This window comes from Aquarana catesbeiana, linkage group LG01, assembly GCF_042186555.1.
Source record: "Aquarana catesbeiana isolate 2022-GZ linkage group LG01, ASM4218655v1, whole genome shotgun sequence".
In the NCBI taxonomy this organism is placed as follows: Eukaryota; Metazoa; Chordata; class Amphibia; order Anura; family Ranidae; genus Aquarana; species Aquarana catesbeiana.
In genome coordinates, this window is record NC_133324.1 from 580,826,432 (window position 1) to 580,851,213 (window position 24,782).

The window sequence follows — 24,782 nt, forward strand, 5'->3', positions numbered from 1 at the left end:
AAAGACAAATGGGGTGTTCACTTGGCAAGGAAATTTTCTTATAACTATAAAATATTCAAAATAAACTGTATTTTTGCTTGCACATAATTGAATGGTATAAGTCAGCAGAGCTTCGCCTCATTCACCAAACTATGGGTACATTCCCTTGAAAAGTGAACAGCCTGTTTGCCTTTAGTAAATCAACCCCTGAGGCTGGTCATATGTTATACAATTTTCTTGTAAAATTTTCCTTTAGATTTTCCAAAACCATATAATATGAGGTCAAATCTAAACACTTCAAATTTGTATGCAATCAGGCAGGCCCTGGCACTACATAGTTGAAGGTAAATCTAAAGGAAATTTAACAAAAACATTGTGTAATGTATAGCCAGCTTTAGAGTATTATTATATGTATAGTTTGTAATTTTTTTAAATATATATGATAAAAATTTACCTTTTCAGCTGCAGTGTAAATATCATTCCTCTTACTGCAATCCACTACATAAGCATAGGCTTTTGCTCCCAGTTTGCTACATAGATCAGCGGTTTCTTCCACACCTTCCTATTGGAAGTCAGGAAACAGAAATATTTTTGCTGTCCATTCATTAGTGTTTCAATTATTTTGATAATAATAATCATATTTTTTAAATTGCAAAAATTCACAACCACATTGAATTGAGCTTTTATAAATTACTGGGCTTATATCTTATTGTAATTGCCTACATGTATAGCTAAAAACAAATCCAGACCAATAGCAAGTTGAATTGGAAACTTACATTTTAGTTATAGGCCAACTAATTCGGCAATCATTTTGTCATTACATATGGCACGGAAGTAATATATACATAATTTTGTTGGGGATAGATAAGGCTTTCCTGCACAACATTGCCTTGCAAAAAATATATTTTCTTTTTTTTTTTACAAAGTGTTTTATTAATATTCAATCCGACAGATAAACTCAACAATTAGATGGTTACTTTGCATGTTGAACAAAAACAGATCAGAAAAAAAAAAAAGATGTGAAAGATCTGCAAATTCCAAGGACGGCATCACGTTGCAGCAAATAGGCAAATGTCACTATCCAAAGCTTTTTGGGAATCAGGAGTACACTGCATAGTGCATAAGAACAAAAATGTCCAAACATAGAACTGAACGCAGCTAAACACAAAACCTTATGGTCGATAAGTTTGCATGTAGAGGAAAATACAATACAAAATGTAGAATTAATATCACTGTAACCATCTCAACACCTGGCGGCCTAATATATTTAGGAAGTAAATATGGAAAATGAAACTAAAGGGAGAAAAAGGTGAGGGGAAGGAAAGAAAGCCAGAAATAAGAAAAGGGGGTAAAGAGGAAGAGTCCACAGAGTGTGGAGGGATGTGTTAAATCAAGAGAAGTGTGTTAATAAATCTGGAAAGTTGGATATATGTAACTCATGGTTGCCAAACCCAAAGAAATTTATCATGTGTATCTGAAAGGATAGCCGTCAACTTCTCATTTACCATAATATCATTCATATCGTTTTTAACCACCTCAAAACTGAGTACAGGTGTTTTCCATGCCCTCGCAATAGTTAATTTAGTTGCAGTAAAAAGATGCAGAGCTAGTTGACGATCCCGACGAAACGATTCCACAATCGGTTTGCAAAGAAGAGCTTTGTAGGGGTCCCTTTTGAGATTGATATGAAATAAGTTGCGGAGAAGAGTGTAGACTCTGACCCACAATCTGCATACCTTCAGACAAGACCACCAAATATGTGCCATAGTGACCTCTTGTGAACATCCCCGGAAGCAGAGAGGAGAATAGGTTGGAATAAAACAGGCCAGCCTAGCCGGTATATAATACTACCTGTATAGTACTTTGTAAGCATTCTCCAATATAAGAAAATGTTTTGAACACTTAGAAAGTACCATAGTCATGATCTGCCAACTGCCACCCTAGTTCGCTCTCTCATTGAAGATGATAAGGTCTTAATAGTGTTTTTTTAGAGGAGATTATCGATGAGTACATCAATGAATCAATGATATCAGGCCTGGGGAGTGAGGTAAGGCTCTACAGACGCTCTCAAAACTGCTGAAGAAAGTGCCTCAGTTGTAGGTAGCTATAGTGTTCTCGCAGGGGAATATCATAAAAAAGAATGCAGGGTATCAAATTTAATATCCTAGCAGGGGTAAAAAGAGAATGAATATCAACAAATTCATTGTCAGTCCACCAGGAAAATTGTTTAGGGTTTTCATAACCCAGTGGGAACAGTGAATGAAGCAAGTGAGGTAAGGGGATGAGGAGAAATCAAGCCCGCAGAGAATTTTACTGCATTCCACAGGCAGAGGGAGTGAGTTAAACAAGGTCATAATGTGGCCAGACAATGAAAAGGAGGGAACCAGAGCAGAGAGGGGATAGGTATAGGATAAGAATCCACAAGATCAACAGTGGCCCACAGTTGCATTTGGTACATTTCATGGAGGTGGGATAATGGGGCTATACTCGCTGCTGTACAATACGCTTGTAAGTTGGGGACTGAGAAGCCACCGTTGATCCTACGGGCATGTAAAACCTGCTTACTAATTCTAGGTCAAGTGGATCCCCAAATAAACTTGAAGAGCTTACGTTGATGTATACGTAAAATATGTGAAGGGACTGAGACTGGTAAAACTTCGAAAAAATAAAGCAGTTTCGGAATGTAAGACTGACATACGGCCTGCAATGATCCTAGCAAACCAGGACAACAGGGGATGAGTCCAGGAAGACAACATGGCAGTCAGTTTTCTGAACAAAGGTGGAGATTTGGCCTGATACAATCCATCATAAGTCGGAGTAAGACTGATGCCTAAATAACGCAGAGAGGACAACCAATGAAATTGAAAAGCCGTTAGGTCAGAAGGAGAAACAACTGACATTGCTTTTGGATGCTTTGACATGAGGTCCAGAGAGGGACGCAAAAATGTCTAGAGAATTATTTTATTTTCTATACAATCTAAAGACAAAAACATGCAGCAAAACAAAAAAGTATTTTGTTACCGTTCTGATTTACAATAAAATTACATTTATTTTTAAACGTATTTTTTATCTAATGTAACAAAAACATTAAAAAGAAAGGAAAAAAGTGTACATATGAAAGCTATATAAATAAAAAATGAATCAGCAAACAAATAATAGCTAGAGCAGGGGTAGGCAACAAGTGGCACGCAAAGCCTCTTTTGCCGGCACTCGACTGCCTCCCCATCAGCAGAGCAGAGCAGGGAAGTGTCTGTGAGACACAGCTTCTGCTGCACTAATGCATTCCAATCTCAGAATTCCCCACCCTGCACTAAGAGGGAGGCACTGTGCCCCCACACATTGTAAAAGATGGGAAACATTATTTGGTTCTCTAACTTTGCTGTAGCTGCGAACATCAGCTCTTGTGATGGGGGAGAGATTGGGTGCAGTTCTGCTGGGGGGGGTGGTCCCTGTTTCCAGGAGGAGGACTGTAATTGGCCACTTCTAAAGCCAATCACAGTCCTGCTAGCCCCACCCACCATCTGGAGGAAGATGACTCGCTTGGTTGCCATTTCCAATTTCAGAAAGAAGGGATTTCACTGTGATTGAGAAAACCACAATCAGGTGACAGTTTGTGGAATTACTTTTGAGCGTCTGGGAACTTTGTTGAAATATATATATATAATTATGTGTGTGTGTATGTGTCACTAACTACTGACCCCTGTTGTGGATTATTTAAAGCATCCCCTATAAGCAAATAATTCCATGCGCTAATAAGCACAATCATAGCTCTCTTGTATAATGCCGGGAAAGCGCGCTTTTTTATCTCCAAGTAACACAGACAGACGCTGGTATCACGTTGAGCTTAGCAAAATTCTGACTACAATGATCTGCTGCTTTTATTTATACTGTAAACATGAATAACAAAGGAAGGTGGTGGCTTCAGAATCAGCCAATCAGACACTTGTAATCCTTCAAAAGACCCAATCACACACATGTATATATTCAAATAGAATTCCAGTAGTGTCGTGTGCAGAGCCATGCGGCTAGCTTTTTGTGAGACACAAAGTGTCTCACAATTTGAACACTACTTACAGGGCTCTAAACACGATCGTGTGCACATTCCCACCGCTACCAATGACGCGAGCCATACTCTATCATGGCTCATTGGGCCATGATTTTTGTATGGTAATGCTATTGTTCCCATGTACACAGATCCGTTTGCTAGCAGCGTTAATGCAATCGCCATGAGGTGACCAGTCTCTTGGTGAGGCATAAACGGTCATCCCTAAAAGAGCAAACAGATCTGCCGGGAAGGTTTCTGCAGCCAATGGTCTTCCATTACACAAAACTGACAATGGGGGACATCTGACAACATACATTAATAAAAATTTCCACAACACCCCTCAGCTCTGCATCATCTACTCCCAACCTCTAAACTCGGCGTCACTTATTTCTGAACCTTTGCGTCACTTACTATTGAACCCCTGCACTCTGTGTCCCTTTAAGTCACAGCCAGTATTCTATTCAGTGCAATGAAAATCACGCCCAACTTTTGCTGCGGTGCTCCATGCCACACTTTTTCTCTGCTGCTGCTGCACACAGGCCCACTGCTTTCAGAAAATGCCCCTGACCTGAGTTCATCATTGTGCATACATTCCAGATGCTTGTATGTGACGTCACATACAAGCACGTAGGCTGGAATGCGAGAGGCAGATCAGCGTGGATGTGTGTGCAAGGACAGGTAGATGTGTCTCATCTCTGCTTCCTTGCACCACTCTGCATATCCCGCATATCATAGATGAGAAGAGGATACAGTGGTGGGGCAGATGAGCGGGGGGGTTCAGCGGTGGCACAGAAGAGCAGGAGGGTACATTAGTGGGGCAGATGTGCAGAAGGGTACAGTGGTGGAAGAGATGAGAAGGGGGTTCAGTGGTGGGACAGAAGAGTAGGGGGGTATAGTGATGGGGCAGATGAGCAGAGGGTTACAGTGATAGGACAGATGAGCGGGGGGGGTTCAATGTTGGGCCAGATGAGAAGGGGGTTACAGTGGTGGGACAGATGAGCAGGGGGTTTAGTGTTGGGGCAGATGAGAAGGGGGTTCAGCGGTGGGACAGAAGAGCAGGGGTGTATAGCGGTAGAGCAGATGTGAAAGGAGGTGCATTGGTGGGACAGATGAGCAGGGGGTTACATTGGTTGGGCAGAAGAGCAGGGGGGTACAGAGGTGGTGCAGATGAGCAGGGGTGTACAGAGATGAGACAGATGTGCAGGAGGTACAGTGGTGGGGCAGATGAGAAAGGGGGTTACAGTGGTGGGGCAGATGTGCAGGGTGATACAGTGGTGGGACAGATGAGCAGGAAGTACAGTGGTGGAAGAGATGAGAAGGGATAATGAGACAGAAGTGTAGGGGGGGGGGGTCAGTGTTGAAATAGAAGAGCAGGGGGGTTCAGTGTTGAGACATAAGAGCAGGGGGGGGTTCAGTGTTGAGACATAAGAGCGGGGGGGGTTCAGTGTTGAGACAGAAGAGGAGGGGGTTCAGCTTTGAGACAGAAGAGCAGGGGGGCTCAGTGGTTGGGCAGATGTGAAAGGAGGTACATTGGTGGGACAGATGAGCAGGGGATCACAGCGGTGGGGCAGAAGAGCAGGGGAATACAGAGGTGAGACAGCCAGCAACATTGTCCTGATCGCTAGCCACACCAGTACAGTGTCACCAGAGCCAGTGTAAGCCAGCAACATGGTCCTGATCGCTAGTCACAAGGGGGTTAGAGTGGTGGGGCAGATGTGCAGGGTGATACAGTGGTGGGACAGATGAGCAGGAAGTACAGTGGTGGAAGAGATGAGAAGAGGGTTCAATGGTGGGACAGAAGAGCAGGGGGGGTACAGTGATGGGGCAGGCAGATGAGCAGGAGGTTACAGTGGTGGGACAGATGAGCAGGGGGATTCAGTTTTGGGCCAGATGAGAAGGGAGTTACAGTGGTGGGACAGATGAGCAGAGCAGGGGGGTTCAGTGTTGGGGCAGAGGAAAAGGGGGTTCAGCCATGGGACAGAAGAGCAGGGGGTATAGCGGTAGGGCAGATGTGAAAGGAGGTGCATTGGTGGGACAGATGAGCAGAGGATTACAGCGGTGGGGCAGAAGAGCAGGGGAATACTGAGGTGAGACAGCCAGCAGCATTGTCCTGATCGCTAGCCACACCAGTACAGTGTCACCAGAGCCAGTGTAAGCCAGCAACATTGTCCCGATCGCTAGTCACACCAGTACAGTGTCACCAGAGCCAGTGTAAGCCAGCAACATTGTCCTGATCGCTAGTCACACCAGTACAGTGTCAACAGAACAAAGTGTAAGCCAGATAAACTGTCCTGATCGCTAGCCTCACCAGTACAGTGTCACTGAAGCCAGTGTAAGCCAACAACAGTGTCCTAATCTTTAGCTAGACAAGTGGCGGTCAAGTGGTTAATAAAATCTGCAAATTTTTAAAATAATGTAAATTACATTTGAAATTACATTACCTTGTTAAAAATCAGATGAGAATTTCGTGATTGGATTCACACATAATGTAAATACGAAAAACAATATTTACACAGGAGTGGTTTTAAGCTTTATTTGGGCACAGCCCATTCTGTGTGGAATTTATAATGTCCATTCCTTCATTATCTGATGTGCAGTATTGCATTATTTTTGCTTTACATAATAATAACAATAGTCTCACATTCTAAAAATATGCTAATCCGATTAGGTGCACAAACTCATGTAAAGGATTACTTTTTAAGACAGGTAAGAAATTGAACCTGTTACGTACAGACAGTGTGCATTCAGGATTGTGCACCTGCTCCTGTGCGCCTGTCAAATTTTGACATATGGTTGTATCTGTGCAGCCGCTACGTCTGCATCCAATTCCATAGGGTGCCTGAACGTAAACGGGGGCAAATGCAGAGGCCAAAACACATACCTCTTGCACGCAGTATGGGTGCCAGCACCCATCTTTATAAGGCCACAGGTCGTTTTTGATCCCTATTAGAACTAATGTAAAACATTAACTCCACTAACATGATGAAATGTATTATTTGAAATGGTTCCCGGACCTGCCTGGGTGTAATGCCCCGTACACACAGTCGGATTTTCCAACGGAAAATGTTCGATGGAAGCTTGTTGTCGGAAATTCCGACCGTGTGTAGGCTCCTTTTTTTCCATCGGAATTTCCGTCACACAAAATTTGAGAGCTGGTTCCATAGATTTTGCTGTCGGAATGTCCGATCGTGTGTACGTGGCATAACAGTGTATAAATGTGTTGTCCTTTAGACCCCTTTCACACTGGGGCAGTGCAGGCGTTAGTGGTAAAGCGGTGCTTTACCGCTGTTATAGCGGCGCTTTTCCGGCCGCTAGCGGGGTGATTTTTAACTCCCGCTAGCGGACAAAGAACAGGTTAAAAGCGCCCGAAAAGCACTGCTGCTTCGGCAGCGCTGCCCATTGATATTATGGGCAGGGGTGGTTTATACATCGCTCCCGCACCGCCCCAAAGACACTGCTTGCAGAACTTTTTTTTCTGTCCTGCAAGCGCACCGCCCCAGTGTGAAAGCACTTGCGCTTTCTTACTCAAATAATAAATTGTCACTGCATACATGCAAACTAAAGACTAATGAGACCTTAGAAAGTTCATGATACCATTAACCTCCTGACCTTTATGTTGGTTACCTGTTGCAGTTTTTTTGAGAGCATGTCAGAAAATCACTCTGCAATTAATCATTAAGCACACTGTACTACAGTGGTTCTCAACCTGGGGGTCGAATTTATGATTTGCCAGGGGTCACCGAATCCTGGGCTGTTCCTGAATCCCGCACTGCTCTCCCAACCTTTTTGCAGCCGCCCAGCAGGGCTGTCCCTGGAGCCTGTGCCCGCCCAGCTGGGCTGTTCCTGGAGCCCACGGCCTCCCACTCAGCCTCTTCGCAGCCGCCCATTCAGTTCACGGCATGGACTAGAGACTAGAGGTCAGCTGACTGGTGAGGAATGTGAAGTGGGAGGGGCTGGAGGAGACCCTATCTCCTGATTTGGGCATAGGTGTCACTGCTACGAGACACCACAAAGTCGAAGACAGTGAGTAACACTACCCGTAATTATAGTTGCCATTAAAAGTCCCCACTACAGTTCTCAGATCAGCAGATGAGCTTGATCAAGAGCACCTAAATTGGTTGATCAGAACTCCCCGCCAGCACCGCCAGTGATCCCAACTCCCTGCCAGCACTGCCAGTGATCCCAACTCCCCGCCAGCACCACCAGTGATCCCAACTCCCTGCCAGCACTGCCAGTGATCCCAACTCCCCGCCAGCACTGCCAGTGATCCCAACTCCCCGCCAGCACTGCCAGTGATTCCAACTCCCCGCCAGCACTGCCACTGATCCCAACCCCCCCCCCCACCAAGGAGTAAGGGAAGGAATAAAAATAGAGAATACATGGAAGGGAGAGGAAAAGAGGGAGAGGAAGAAAGAAAAGGGAGAGAAAAAAATAAGAGAAAGATCAAAAAAGACGGCTAGGGAGGGATGGGGGAAAAAAACCTGAAATTAGGATAGAGAGAGATAAAAGGGAAAGAAAGGAGAACAAAGAGAGAGTGGTACATCCTAAAATGTAACAAAAGGAGTTTTAATATTGTACAAGTGGAAGGGACTCAGGGAGCGCTAAATGTTCTTGGGTTAGCGGCGTAAATTACTTGTCTTGCTTTGGGTGCTGACAACCCACTTACGAAAATAATTTTACTGTTAGGGGTCCCCACAACTTGGGAAATTTTATCAAGGGGTCAAGGCACTAGAAAGGTTGAGAACCACTGCTGTAGTAGCTGTGATTTTTTGCTTCCAACACAGTTTTTTAAATGTGATATTCTAGACAGGCAAATAAATGAACAAGTCCTGACACAAAAGCTTTTTTTTTGTTTTTTTAAACAAACAGATCCAAATATAGTTTCTGATAAATGAGCAGTGCTGGAATGCCCTTTAGTCCTTGTACATATGGGTTTCAGTATGTAAAAGACCAGTGTGTGCAACAAGATTTGCTAAGCATCAATCAGCTTTGCTAAGACTTTATTGCAACCTTGATTTCCAGTTTGTGGATGTTATGCACAGATCTTAATGGGAATGCTAGCTGTCTTATCAACCACTAGGTGCCCGTGCTATAGACGAAAGACGGCTGCAGCGCGGCGCTCAATTACTGGGAGGGCGTCCCTGGACGTCCTCCTGTTTACTTGTTTCCCGCGTGCCGCCGCTGGGCACGCATCGGGGAAAATCTGTGTTGGCCGTGTCCCTTGGACACAGCCAATCACAGATCGTGCTAAATGACCAATCACAGCGGCCATTTAGCACTCGAATGGCATGTCCAATGTGGGATGATCTCAAATGTAAACATAAGAGATCATCTCTCATTGCCGGCTCTCCCTCCTCACACAGAGACCGCGTGTGAGGAGGGAGAGTGACCCGTGCTCCAGCGTGAGTGAACACTACATAAAATACAGTAAATACAGTGCCCACGGTACCCATCAGTGCCACCTGTCCCCAGTGCCACCTGCCAGTGCCATCTGTCCCCAGTGCCACCTATCAGTGACACCTGTCAGTGTCACATGCCATCTGTTATCAGTGTCACGTGTCATCAGTGCCATCTGTCATCAGTGTCATCAGTGCCACGTATTAGTGCATCTGTCATCAGTGCCACGTATTAGTGCCATCTGTCATCAGTGCCACATCAGTGTCACGTGTCATCACTGCCACGTATTAGTGCCATCTGTCATCAATGCCACATCAGTGTCACGTGCCATCAGTGCCACATATTAGTGCCATCTGTCATCAGTGCCACATCAGTGTCACGTGCCATCAGTGCCACATATTAGTGCCATCTGTCATCAGTGCCACATCAGTGTCACGTGTCATTAGTGCCATCTGTCATCAGTGCCACCTGTCCCCAGTGCCACCTGTCAGTGCCATCTGTCCCCAGTGCCACCTGTCCCCAGTGCCATGTATCAGTGCCATCTCTCATCAGTGTCATCAGTGCCATCTGTCATCAGTGCCACATCAGTGTTACGTGTCATCAGTGCCACATATTAGTGCCAACTGTCATCAGTGCCACATCAGTGTCATGTGTCCTCACTGCCACGTATTAGTGCCATCTGTCATCAGTGCCACATCAGTGTCACGTGCCATCTGTCATCAGTGCCACATCAGTGTCACGTGCCATCAGTGCCACGTATTAGTGCCATCTGTCATCAGTGCCACATCAGTGTCACGTGTCATCAGTGCCACGTATCAGTGCGACATCAGTGTCACGTGTCATTGTCCTGGTGCTCCAGGGCCTTCAAAAGTGTAATAGGTAGTCAACAAGTTAGATGTGTAATTTATGCTCCTAGAACACCTGATGGTGCTCCCTGCATATTGGGCCTCTCTATGTGGCTAGGCTGTGAAAAAGTCCCACACATGTGGTATCGCCATACTTGGGAGGAGTAGAAGAATGTATTTTTGGGGTGTTATTTGTGGTATACACATGCCATGTGAGAGAAATAACCTATTACAATGACAATTTTGTGGGGAAAAAAAAAATCTTCATTTTGCAAAGAATTGTGGGAAAAAATTACAACATCAAAAACCTCACCATGCATCTTATTAAATACCTTGGAATGTCTACTTTCAAAAAAGGGGGTCATTTCGGGGGTGTTTGTACTTTCCTGGCTTGCTCGGGTCGCAAGAAATGAGATAGGCAACCAGTACATCAGGTGTGATCAATTTTTTATGATTTGCACCACAGCTTGTAGACTAGATCTAACTTTCACACAGACCAAATAATATCCACTAATTTGGGTTATTTTTTACCAAAGATATGTAGCAGTATAAATTGTGGCCAAAATTTATGAAGAAGTGGGTTTAAGTGCCCAGTGGGCAAGTGGTTAAATAGGCTTCCAGTAAAAATCAGCTGCTGGCTTTGAGGTTTTTAACAAGTTTCAAGTAGCGGGAAAACTTATTGCCTAGACTCATAGAGGGGCCCAAAATCCAAGGAGCACCAGCAGGATTTTGAGAGGCATAAATTAGGCATATCATTTCCTGACAAAAAAAAAAAAAGAATAAGCTATTGCGCTTACTGGAACTGGAACGTCATTGAACGGGGCACATAAAAGGGCCAGGAGAGTGGTAGGGAACACCAAGTAAAATGGATGCAGCTCCTCTCAAATTAGGTCTTGAGATCTTAATGCACATATAAAGAAACAGCTGTTTATTTAAGCTGATTTTTGCCATCTAAGCATGGATACATTCATAAGCCCAATCAGAAGTCTGACCTATTTAGTATCTAATCATCATTAGAATATGTCTTTTACTTTTAATTTATTCACATTGTATTTCTTTGGTTTTTTTTAGTATGGAAAGTATTGGTCGCTCTAGGGTCAATTAACATTAGCCTTATGTATCCCATTGACACATGCAGTGTCTAGCACAAATTTTTGGTTAAACAAGAGTTAATAGTACTGGCCTCCTACCAGTAGGATCAGTAGGCCTCACTGGAACTCAGGAGAGCAGCAGTAGTGCAGCCACACCCTTTGCAGCTATAGTAGCTTCAACTCTTTTGTGAAGGCTGTCCACAAGGTTTAGGAGTTTGTCTAAGAGAACGTTTTACCATTCTTCCGGAAGCACATTTGTGAGGTTGGGCACTGATGTGAACAAGGCTTGGCTCGCAGTCTCTGCTCTAATTCATGCCAAAGGTCAGGAATCTGTGCAGGCCAGTCAAGTTCCTCCACCCCAAACTCGCTCATCCATGTCCTTATGGACCTTGCTTTGTGCTGGTGCGCAGTCATGTTGGAACAGGAAGGGGCCATCCCCAAACTGTTCCCACAGTTAGGAGCATGAAATTGTTCAAAATGCCTTGGTATGCAGACGCCTTAGGAGTTCCCTTCACTGGAACTAAGGGGCCAAGCCCATCCCCTGAAAAACAACTTTACACTATAATCCATCCTCCACCAAATGATTTGGACCAGTGCACAAAGCACAAAAGTCCATAAAACATGGATAAGTTTGGGGTAGAGGAACTTGACTGGCCTGCACAGTCCTGACCTCAACCCAATAAATTAGAGTGGAGACTGCGAGCCAGGCCTTCTCGTCCAACGTCAGTGCCTGACCTCACAAATGTGCTTGTGGAAGAATGGTCAAACATTCCCATAGACAGACTCCTAAACCTTGAGGACAGCCTTCCCAGAAGAGTTGAAGCTGTTATAGCAAGAGATGCCAGACAGCGGGCGACAACACAATGGAGGAAGCATTAGAAGAAGAGCGGCCTTTTTTTGTTTTTAGCGGGTAACTGGTGACGAGGGAGAAGACGGCACCGGGAGAAGACAGCTCAGGGCTTCTTTTTTAATAAGGACTTGTCAAAAACCTGCTCTTTTTTTTTTTTTTTTTAACATTTCACTGCCTTTTGGGGTGAATGAGTACCCAATACCAATTCACATGGGGGAGTGGGATCTGGGAGCTCCCTTGTTAAAATTCCAATAAGCCCCCGGCCCGCAGCCCCCAACAACCACAGCTCAGGGTTGTCGGGAAGAGGCCCTTGTCCCCATCAACATGGGGGCAAGGTGCTTTGAGGGGTAAAGCCCCCCAAAGCACCCATCCCTCCCATGTTGAGGGCATGCGGCCTGGTATGGTTAAGGAGGGGGGGGTGGCGCTCACTCGTCCCCTCCCATTCCTGACTAGCCAGGCTGCATGCTCGGATAAGGGTTTAGTATGGATTTTGGGGGGACCCCACACCATTTTTTAAAGAAATTTTGGCGTTGCAATTTTTTATTTTTTACATTCGGCTGTCAGCGGGGAACCACGCTGAGAGCTGATGACTCTTCGGTTGTTAAGGACGCAGCAGCCGGCTTCCCAGCCCGCTCCTTAGCAACCAGCTATATACCGTGTAATTACAGTGTGTTTAAAGAGAAATTTAAAAAAACGCAAACTGCATGTAAAAAAATGAGGGTTTAAAAACGCAAAATGCACTGCACAACGTAATCAAGTTATAAAACGCTGCGCTATCAAAATGATAAATATAAATATATAATTAATAAAGTGGTATTGTGCTCTCTCGTGACATGTATAAAATGTCCAAAATACTATACATTAATGTGCAATAAACTTCAATAAATAAATGAATTAATAAGAGTGCTTCAATAAGCCTGTGAAAAATATATAAAAATATTCCAAAATATTTGTGCAATATTCAAACAAATAATAAATAAATATTTCAAGAAAAAAATCACCCATGCGATTCAGTGTTGCATCCATGCAATGCAGTGCTCAGAACTGCACGAATCTGCCCCTTTGGCAGCCTCAGACAATCTGGATGACTTGGATACATTTGGAACACTGGGCATCTGAAACACTGGCGAAGAACACACAACAGAAGTAGACACTGACACAGTAGGGAGCACAGGAGAGTCTGGGGAGCAGACACAGGAGGGATCACACCTTCAGATTGGGAAACTGACACCTGGGGGGGCCCTCAGGACTAGCTGAAACAGCTCCACCAATCCCTTACTGCCCCCTACATTCCTCCTCCTCCATCCTCAGCAGTTCTTCTACCACCTCTGGCTAATTATGGATGGCTTTAGGGCAAAGGCTATAGGGGTGACCTAACTTGTTACAGAAATTACAACGAATACTATTGCAGTCCTTTGCAACATGCCCTGAGCCCTGACAGAGGGAACGTTTCTGCCCAGAACATGAGCTTGAAAAATGCCCCTTTTCACCATACACAGCTTTGGTTGTCCTGCATAAAAAGGAATCATGTCACAACCTATAAAGGCAGACAAAGGGATGTGCTTAACCACTACAATACAGGGCACTTAGACACCTTCCTGCCCAGACCAATTATCAGCTTTCCGCGCTGTCGCAGTTTGAATGACAATTGCGCGGTCATGCTACACTGTGCCCAAACTAAATTTTTATCATTTTGTTCCCACAAATAGAGCTTTCTTTTGGTGGTATTTGATCACCTCTGTGGTTTTTATTTTTTGCTAAACAAATTAAAAAAGACCGAAAATTTTGAAAAAAATAAAAGTTTTGCTTTTGTTTCTGTTAAAAAAAATTTAAATAAGTAAGTTTTCTCTTTCACTGATGGGCACTGATAAGGCGGCACTGACAGGCACTGACAGGCACTGATACGGCGGCACCGATGAGGTGGCACCAATGAACGGGCACTGACGGACACTGACGATGGGCACTGAAATGCGGCACTGATGGGCACTGGTAGGCGGCACTGATGGGTGGCACTCATATGCAGCACTGATGGGCATTGATAGGCGGCACTGATGGGCACTGATGGGTGGCACTGGGTGGCACTGGTTGGCACTGATGGGCGACACTGATGGGCAATGAAAGGCGGCACTGCTGGGCACTGCTAGGCACTGATAGGGTGGCACTGATAGGCAGCACTGATAGGTGGTTGTGCTGGGCACTGATGGGCACTGATAGGCGGCATTGCTGGGCACTGATATGTGGCACTGATACGCGGCACTAAAATGAGGCACTGATGGGCATCTCTGGTGGCACTGGCAGTGGTAGGCATTGCAGTGGGCACTGACTGGCAGCTGCCTGGGCACAGATTGGCAGCTGCCTGGGCACACAGTGACATTTCCCTGGTGGTCTAGGGGCATACCTGGTGGTCCAGTGTGGATCACTTCCCTGGTGGTCCTGGGCGGCTTCCCTGGTGGTCCTGGGTAGGATCCGAGGGGGGGCTGTGCTGATAAACAATCAGCACAGACCCTCCCTGTCAGGAGAGCAGCCGATCGGCTCTCCTCTACTCGCGTCTGTCAGACGCGAATGAGGAAAAGCCGATCACTGGCTCTTCCTATTTACATCGTGATCAGCCGTGATTGGACACGGCTGATCACGTGGTAAAGAGTCTCCGTCAGAGACTCTTTACCTAGATCGGTGTTGCAGGGTGTCAGGCTAACACCCCGCAACAACGATCCCCGCGATGCGCGCCCCCGGGGGCGTGCAGCGGCTAGATATTCCTGATCACGTCATATGATGTCTGATCAGGAATATTAAACCACTTTGCCGCCGTCATTCTGTAATAGGGCGGGCGGCAAGTGGTTAACAACATTACCCATGACATGCAGTTTTACTAACACTGTCCATCCTCCTGTCCATATCCCCCTATCACCTACAACTTTCCTCAAGGGGGCTTGGACGTCCACATATCTCCCCAACCACACCATCAGATCCGCAGCAGGAATGGACTCATTACGTACTAAAATGATGAGGTTTTCAAAAAATGGCTGGCGAGAGACTACTTTGGGTGGCAAATCTGCCCATCTTGGGGACTCCTTCTACCTCTGCTCATACCTCTCCCAAAAGACATCTAATCCGTCTGCCTTGACAAAGGAGAGGTCACAGAATAACTGTCCCTCTCACCCTCGGGACAGGTGCAGCCACCGCTGCAGCATAGGAAATAATGGCACTCCTTGCAACATCCCGCACATCACTTTTAGTTACAGACCCCTCTTTAGAGAAGGTAGAAACAACATTATTGTCAGAAACAGATGGAGCAGAGACTTCTGACACAGAAATATAATTTACATTACCCTTGGTAATTCTTATTTCATTAATTACCAGTAACAAAAGGGTTACCAAGAATGGAGATGTCCTTATGACCACTCTTCACAGCACAGAGTCTGCACACCCTTCACTGGCTTTCTGTACACAGGAGGGAGTCTCAGCCAGGAGATGAGCTTGCTCTCCGCCGCCCTCTACTGCACCATCTATAGGAACTACACCTCCATTATGCTGTATAGGCAAGTCGTGAACAAAAACTAGCCTATTCTGTCACCTGTTGTTTTAAAGGTTTTGTGGGGACATCTTTATCCTCTTCTTCATCCTCAGACAATCCAGGCATGGCAAACTTGAGACCATGCAAAGGCGATTCCATTTCTGTAATGAACTTTAGCATACCTGCGCCCTTCAGAGGCTCAGATGGATCATCTTGCTCCATAGCCTCCAGGTGCGGTGACAAGGGCACAGAACTTCCTTGGGCCGATTACATACTGCCATTCAAATCTGACTGCTGATCACCCACAGCCTGTCAGATTTTTCTCCACATTCTGCAGGCATACTGATACTTGGCACAGGATGCGAAGATTTTCCAGCGTGCTGGCCAGAAACACAGACCAAGCCCACAGATTTTTTTTTTTGCATTGCACTGACCTTAGCTTCTCACGCTCTGATGCCTGTACTCCACTGGTTTCTATGGCCCCTCTACGCATTGCACGGAAGCGATCATCGTTGCCATACTTTTCCTTGAAAACTCCGCTGGTTTCTTTCAATGCAGCCACCAGCAGACTGTTTTTCCACTCTGGCTTCCAAAGCCATTAACTTAGGCAGCATCTGTCTTCTCTTAAAGCTGTGAAGTTGGTTACTTACAATTTTTTTATGCTTGAAGTCAAACTTTAACTTAAAAAAAAATGTGTACCAAAAAAATGGTGCCTTGTGGGGATGAGAGCATATGAACAAACAGCTGCCCCCTTTAAAGTGAACGAATCACTGGAACTGTGCGAAATTATAAAATAAAGAATAAGGCGCTATACATGTTTATATAAAAAAACTGTCACTAAGAAAAACACTGCATCAAACTCAAATGTGCACATTAATGAGAAAATAAGCAACCATAAAGTCCATAAGTGAATAAATCCCAACACCGAAATGGAATGCTTTGAGATAAAACTTCTAGATCTTCCACCACGAGTGCTCAGTATTAGGGATGAGCTTCGTGTTTGAGTCGAACCCATGTTCGACTCGAACATCGTCTGTTCGATCGTTCGCTGAATTGCGAACGATATGGGCCGTTCGCGCCAAATTCGTGTGGCGCGTCACGGCCCATAATTCACTGCGGCATCGCAGTGCATTGCTGGCTGATGATTGGCCAAGCATGCACTATGACCCGCATGCTTGGCCAATCACAGCGCCGTCTGAACAGAGAGCCGTAATTGGCCAAAGCCAAGGAGGCTTTGGCCAATTATGGCTCAGGGGATTTAGTACACGCCCCACACTATATAAGGCCGCCTGCACGGCGGCCCTGTGTAGTGTGTGTTCCGGCATTGAAAGAGATAGACAGAGAGACAGTGTCATTTGATTTGAGTTAGATAGATTAGGCAGAACATTCAGTCAGTTTAGCTGCACTTACAGTGTATTGTGTATATATATGCATCCCAGGTGTTGCATATATATATATATATATATATATATATATATATATATATATATATATATACTGTATTCAGTTTATCTAGATCCGTTCCTGTTATCTTCTTACTGACAGGCAGGCCTGTCTTGTTACAGTATATACAACTACCTGAAGAAAATTACTGGTGTTCTTTTGATCCTATTAGTACCACAGTCAGGCAACTAGACTATTACAGTTAGTGCAGTGCGTCCTGCTGACAGTGTTCAGCTAAACCTACAAGTTAGTGGGGTGCGTCCTGCTCACAGTGTTCAGCTAAACCTACAAGTTAGTGTGGTGCGTCCACCTCACAGTGTTCAGCTAAACCTACAAGTTAGTGCGGTGCGTCTTGCTCACAGTGTTCAGCTAAAACTACAAGTTAGTGGGGTGCGTCCTGCTCACAGTGTTCATCTAAAGCTACAAGTTAGTGCAGTGCGTCCTGCTCACAGTGTTCAGCTAAAACTACAAGTTAGTGCTGTGCGTCCTGCTCACAGTGTTCAGCTAAACCTACAAGTTAGTGCGGTGCGTCTTGCTCACAGTGTTCAGCTAAAACTACAAGTTAGTGGGGTGCGTCCTGCTCACAGTGTTCATCTAAAGCTACAAGTTAGTGCAGTGCGTCCTGCTCACAGTGTTCAGCTAAAACTACAAGTTAGTGCTGTGCGTCCTGCTCACAGTGTTCAGCTAAACCTACAAGTTGGTATAGTGAGACCTCTGCACAGTGTTCATCTAAAGCTACAAGTTAGTGCAGTGCGTCCTGCTCACAGTGTTCAGCTAGATCCGTTCCTGTTATCTTCTTACTGACAGGCAGGCTTGTCTTGTTACAGTATTTACAGCTACCTGAATGAAATTGCTGGTGTTCTTTTGATCCTATTAGTACCACAGTCAGGCAGCTAGACTATTTACAGTTAGTGCAGTGTGTCCTGTTAACATTGTTCAGCTAAAACTACAAGTTAGTGTGGTGCGTCCACCTCACAGTGTTCAGCTAAACCTACAAGTTAGTGCGGTGCGTCCTGCTCACAGTGTTCAGCTAAACCTACAAGTTGGTGTAGTGAGACCTCTGCACAGTGTTCATCTAAAGCTACAAGTTAGTGCAGTGCGTCCTGCTCACAGTGTTCAGCTAAAACTACAAGTTAGAGCTGTGCGTCCTGCTCACAGTGTTCAGCTAAAAATACAAGTTAGTGCTGTGCATCCTGCTCACAGTGTTCAGCTAAACCTACAAGTTGGTGTAGTGAGACCTCTGCACAGTGTTCATCTAAAGCTACAAGTTAGTGCAGTGCGTCCTGCTCACAGTGTTCAGCTAAACCTATAAGTTGGTGTAGTGAGACCTCTGCACAGTGTTCATCTAAAGCTACAAGTTAGTGCAGTGCGTCCTGCTCACAGTGTTCAGCTAAAACTACAAGTTAGTGCTGTGCGTCCTGCTCACAGTGTTCAGCTAAAAATACAAGTTAGTGCTGTGCGTCCTGCTCACAGTGTTCAGCTAAACCTACAAGTTGGTGTAGTGAGACCTCTGCACAGTGTTCATCTAAAGCTACAAGTTAGTGCAGTGCGTCCTGCTCACAGTGTTCAGCTAAAACTACAAGTTAGTGCTGTGCGTCCTGCTCACAGTGTTCAGTTAAAACTACAAGTTAGTGCTGTGCGTCCTGCTCACAGTGTTCAGCTAAAACTACAAGTTAGTGTGGTGCATCCACCTCACAGTGTTCAGCTAAACCTACAAGTTACTTTTTTGCGAGCTCTGCACAGTGTTCACCTAAAGCTACCTGTAGAAGGTTGGTGGTGTTTTCCTGATCCTATCACTACCGCAGGCAGCTAAAAAAGCTACAAGTTAGTTTTTTGCGAGCTCTGCACAGTGTTCAGCTAAAGCTACCTGTAGAAGGTTGGTGGTGTTCTCATACTACAGGCAGGCAGTTGATTTTGCTAGCTGCAGTATCAGTACAAGCCAATAAGAGAGGGCAAGCAGGCTCTGTGTCTAGTGCTGGTCGTGGAGACGGTGTATCCTCATCAGCACGTGGCCGTGGGGCACGCTTGGCCTTTTTTTCGTCAGCTGGCCGTGTTGAGCCGCAACATGCGGAAGACTTGGTCGAGTGGATGACCAAGCCGTCCTCATCCTCCTCATCCTCTCTCACCCATGCCCAGGGTACTTTGTCTGGCAAAGCAGCGGCCTCTTCCCACGGCTCAATGTCATCAGTGACTCCTTCCCTAGCCCCACCATGTCCTCCTGAGGAGTCCCTCGAACTGTTTGACCACAGTGTTGGGTACATGCTCCAGGAGGATGCCCAGCGTTTGGAAGGCTCTGATGATGATACCGAGCTCGATGAAGGCAGTAACATGAGCACGGACAGAGGGGGTGCCCAAGAAGGACAACAATCTGGCAGTCATGCTCCCCCTGCTGCAGCATACTGCCAGGTTTGCTCCAGTGATGAGGAGGGAGGGGATGATGAGGTCACTGACTCAACGTGGGTGCCTGATAGGAGAGAGGAAGAGGAGGAGGAGGCGGCACATCACCAACGAGGCAGGATGCCCTCCAGGGGCCAGCCTAAGGGCAGCACATTGACTGCATCACACCCCAAAGCTCCACATGTGCAGGGCGCTGCAGTCTCTGCGCGTTATTCAAAAAGTTCTTTGGTGTGGGCCTTTTTTGAGACGAGTGCATCAGATCGCACCGCTGCTATTTGCAACATATGTCTCAAGCGTATCTCGCGTGGCCAAAACATCTCCCGCTTGGGTACCACATGCTACCACATGCTTGACCAGACATATGTTGACCTGCCATGCAGTTCGATGGCAAGCGTATCTAAAAGACCCACACCAAAGAACAAAGAGGACCTCTCCTTGCTCCTCATCAGCTGAGATCTCCAACCCCACTATACCTTCAGTCCTCTCTGAGACCTGCACTGAGAGGAATGAAGGTGTAGAATTAGGTGTGTCACAGCCAAGTACTTGTGGGCAATCTGCTTTTGGTACACCGACGTCAGATTGTACCAGGCAAATTTCCCTGCCCCAGCTGCTGCACCGCCGAAAGAAGTTTGCTCCCAGCCATCCACATGCGCAGCGGTGGAATGCTAGCTTGGCAAAATTGCTAGCACTTCAACTGCTGCCTTTTCAGTTGGTAGACTCTGCCCCCTTCCGTGAGTTTGTGGAATGTGCGGTTCCTCAGTGGCAGGTACCCAAACGCCACTTTTTCTCACGGAAGGCAATTCCGGCTCTCTACCGCCATGTGGAAGGCAATGTCCATGCCTCGCTGGACAGGGCGGTCAGCGGTAAGGTGCATATTACCGCTGACTCATGGTCCAGCAGGCATGGACAGGGACGTTACCTAAGTTTCACGGCGCATTGGGTGACTCTGCTGGCAGCTGGGAAGGATGCAGGACAAGGTGCAGTAGTGTTGGAGGTTGTTCCGCCACCACGCCTCCAAAATGCTAATGATTGTGACACACCTCTCTCCTCCACCCCCTCCTCTTCTTCTTCCTCCATGGCCTCTTCCTGTGCTTTGTCCTCGGAACCAGCTCCGTAGCTGTTCAAGGGGATACGCAAGTACGCAGGCCAAAAGATGCCATGTGGTGCTTGAGCTGGTGTGCTTGGGGGACAGGAGTCACACTGGGGCAGAGGTTCTGTCAGCTCTGCAGGGGCAGGTTCAGAGGTGGTTGATGCCACGCCAACTTAAGGCAGGAATGGTGGTTTGCGACAATGGCACCAACCTCCTCTCTGCCCTCCGACAGGGACAAATGACCCATGTGCCCTGTTTGGCTCACGTCCTTAACTTGGTGGTGCAGCGGTTCTTGGGCAGCTACCCGGGCTTACAGGATGTCCTGAGGCAGGCCAGGAAAGTCTGTGTGCATTTCCGCCGGTCATATAATGCCAGTGCTCGGCTGACGGACCTCCAAAAGGAGTTTAACCTGCCCAAGAACCGCCTAATCTGTGACATGCCCACCAGGTGGAACTCAACGTCGGCCATGCTGCAGCGGCTGCACACGCAGCAGAGGGCCATCAATGAGTACCTGTGCGACTATGGCACCAGGACAGGGTCAGGGGAGCTTGATTTTTTTCCCCACGCCAGTGGGCCATGATCAGGGATGCATGCACTGTCCTGTCACCATTTGAGGAGGCCACGAGGATGGTGAGCAGTGACAGTGCATGCATCAGTGACACTGTCCCCCTTGTCCACCTGTTGGAGCACACACTGCGTGGAATAATGGACAGGGCACTTGAGGCAGAACAGAGGCAGGAAGAGGAGGACTTCCTTAGCTCTCAAGGCCCCCTTTATCCAGACAGTGTTCCTGCGTGCCCACCGATCACACAGGAAGAGGACGAGGAGGAGGAGGAGGAAGATTGTGTCAGTATGGAGGTGGAGCCTGGCACTCAGCATCAGCAGCAGTCTTTAAGGGATCAGTCCCAAGAAACACATGGACTTGTACGTGGCTGGGAGGAGGTGGCTGCGGACCATGTCGTCCTTAGTGACCCAGAGGACTCCGGACCGAATGCCTCAGCAAACCTACGCTGCATGGCCTCCCTGATCCTGCAAAGCCTGCGTAAGGATCCTCGTATTCGTGGTATCAAGGAGAAGGACCAATACTGGCTGGCAACCCTCCTTGATCCACGTTACAAGGGTAAGGTTGCAGACCTTATCTTGCCATCGCAGAGGGAGCAGAGGATGAAACATCTTCGGGAGGCCTTGCAGAAAGGGCTGTGCAACGCATTCCCAGAGACTGGGAGGTTACAAACTCCTGTTTCTGGACAACGTGTTGCTGAGGCTTCGGGCAGTCAAAGAAGGAGTGGTGGAGAAGGTGGCCGTCTGACCGATGCGTTCAGACAATTTTTTGGTCCGCAGCTCCAAGGTATGATTGGTTCCAGCAACCATCGCCAGCGTCTGTTTTACATGGTGCAGGAATACCTAGGGGCAAGATCTGACTTGGACACCTTTCCCACCGAAAATCCTCTGGGTTACTGGGTCTTGAGGATGGATCACTGGCCAGAGCTTGCACAGTATGCAATTGAGCTACTGGCCTGTCCTGCATCCAGCGTTCTTTCGGAACGCACATTCAGTGCTGCTGGAGGCTTTGTAACCGATCACAGGGTGCGTCTGTCCACCGACTCGGTCGATCGACTGACCTTCATAAAAATGAATCAGTCTTGGATCACCACCAGCTACCAAGCACCTGATGCTGATGTAACCGAATAATTTTTTTTGAAATCTCAGATCCCTTCAAAGACTGCCTATACTGATGCTGAGTGACTATCCCTGAGAAATTATCCTCTTATTCCTCAATCATCATGCTGATAGCTTGTAGGAACATTTTTGGTTCTGGGCGCCACCACCAGTGCCTAAGGCACAATTTTTCAGCCCCTGTTTAACAGGGGCGTGTAATTACAATTTTTGATGCAATACTTTGCAGCAGGGCTTGTTTCTGCGTTACAACTAGAGTATCTGTGAGGGGTTGCAGTGTTGTGGCACCAGCACCAGTGCCTAAGGCCCAATTTTTCAGCCCTTGTTTAACAAGGGCGTGTAATTACAATTTTTGATGCAATAGTTTGCAGCAGGGCTCATTTCAGCATTCCAACTAGAGTATCTGTGAGGGGTTGCAGTGTTGTGGCACCAGCACCAGTGCCTAATGCCCAATTTTTCTGCCCCTGTTTAACAGGGGCGTGTAATTACAATTTTTGATGCAATACTTTGCAGCAGGGCTTGTTCCTGCGTTCCAACTAGAGTATCTGTGAGGGGTTGCAGTGTTGTGGCACCAGCACCAGTGCCTAAGGCCCAATTTTTCTGCCCCTGTTTAACAGGGGTGTGTAATTACAATTTTTGATGCAATACTTTGCAGCAGGGCTCGTTCCTGCGTTCCAACTAGAGTGTCTGTGAGGGGTTGCAGTGTTGTGGCACCAGCACCACCACCACCACCACCACCACCAAAGGCCCAATTTTTCTGCCCCTGTTCAACAGGGGCATGTAATTACAATTCTTGATCTAATATTTCACAGCAGGGCCCTGTGAGGGCTTACAGTGTTGTGGCCACAACAACACCTAAGGCCCAAATTTCTGCTGATTATATAGGGCAGGCCTCTACTTTCAAACATCTAACTTACAAACGACTCCTACTTGCAAACTGAAGGAGACAACAGGAAGTGAGATGAAATCTACCCCTACGAAGGGAAATTCTCTCCTGTAAGAGTTAATATGGGAAAAACATTTCTCCTTTCCACTGATGCTTTCCAATCCTTGTTCCACAAAAAAACCCAAATTTTCAAAAAACATTTGTCATTGGGACAAAAAGTGAGGTGAAATCTTCTGAAGAGGAGGAAAGACAGCAAAACAAATGTCACAGGGGTGATAACCCTTCCCTATGTTTTCCAAAAAGCTTAAAAAAGATTTTTTGGCTGGAGCTAAACACGTTAAAAATGTACCCGTTCAAAATTACAAACAGATTCTACTTAACAACAAACCTACAGTCCCTGTCTTGTTTGCACTGCCTGTATACTGCTGCTCAGAGTATATAGGGCCTGGTGGCCCCACACCTTTCCTTATTTTAATTTGGGTGCGGGGTTTAAGACCCAAAGGGCCTGGTAATGGACTGGGGGGTACCCATGCCGTTTGTCTCACTGATTTTCATCCATATTGCCAGGACCGGACATTACATTAAACCCGCAAGCAGTTTTAAATGAGATTTTTTCCTTTAAAAATGACATTTGGTGCAGGGACTGTTCTAAACACGGGAAACACGCGCCACTTTACAGGCATACTATAGACACCCCCCGGGTACGATATTTAAAGGAATATTTCACTTTTTTTTTTTACTTTAAGCATCATTAAAATCACTGCTCCCGAAAAACGGACGTTTTTTTGCATTGATACATGTCCCCTGGGGTAGGACCCGGGTCCCCAAACCCTTTTTAGGACAATACCATGCAAATTAGCCTTTAAAATGAGCACTTTTGATTTCGAACGTTCGAGTCCCATAGACGTCAATGGGGTTCTAACGTTCGTGCGAATTTTCGGTCCGTTCGCAGGTTCTGGTGCGAACCGAACCGGGGGGTGTTCGGCTCATCCCTACTCTGTATGAAGATGGCCACTCACCAGAGCTGTTTGACCCCTTTTTACAGGATGGTCAAGAAACACTTTGGGAACCCCAGACTGGTTCCACTAATGGCATGAATCCACTCCAATGGCCACTTAGGAAGGCTCTCCAGCCTTTGGGGTTAAACATCAATATTGATTTAAAATGTTTTTTAACTGATTATTGATTGCATTAATATATCTGTTTTTAGCAAGATTGGGTTTTTTAGATTAGAGCCCTGGTTTCTCAGGGTTTCTATCTTAATACCGATTTTTTTAGTTTAATGCACTTTCAGAAGTTTTTTATTGATATTATATAAACTGTTTTTGTGTATTATATTTTTTTAAAAACTTTTTTTGATCTGTTAGTATAGGCATGGTTGTATTGGCAATTTCAGCCATATGGATTTTCACCACTAGATGGTGCTGTCCTAATTGTTTCCTTCATATAGATAGAAGATTAGCGGCATGGTTGTATTGATTATTTCGGCCATTTGGATATTCACCACTGGATGGTGCTGTCCTAATTATTTCTTTCAAGTCGCAATACACCCATCTGACCTTACTTAG

At 46.2% G+C, this 24,782-nt stretch overlaps 1 protein-coding gene across 1 annotated transcript in view; it reads right to left on the reverse strand.

Annotated features, from left to right (window-relative positions):
- The window catches only part of LOC141106924 (17-beta-hydroxysteroid dehydrogenase 13-like), an 80,202-nt gene that overhangs the window by 23,223 nt on the left and 32,197 nt on the right, over positions 1–24,782 (reverse strand). The window contains exon 2 of the mRNA XM_073597852.1: positions 434–541. Within this exon, the coding sequence (XP_073453953.1) occupies positions 434–541 (108 nt within the window). The remainder of the gene's footprint in view (positions 1–433; positions 542–24,782) is intronic.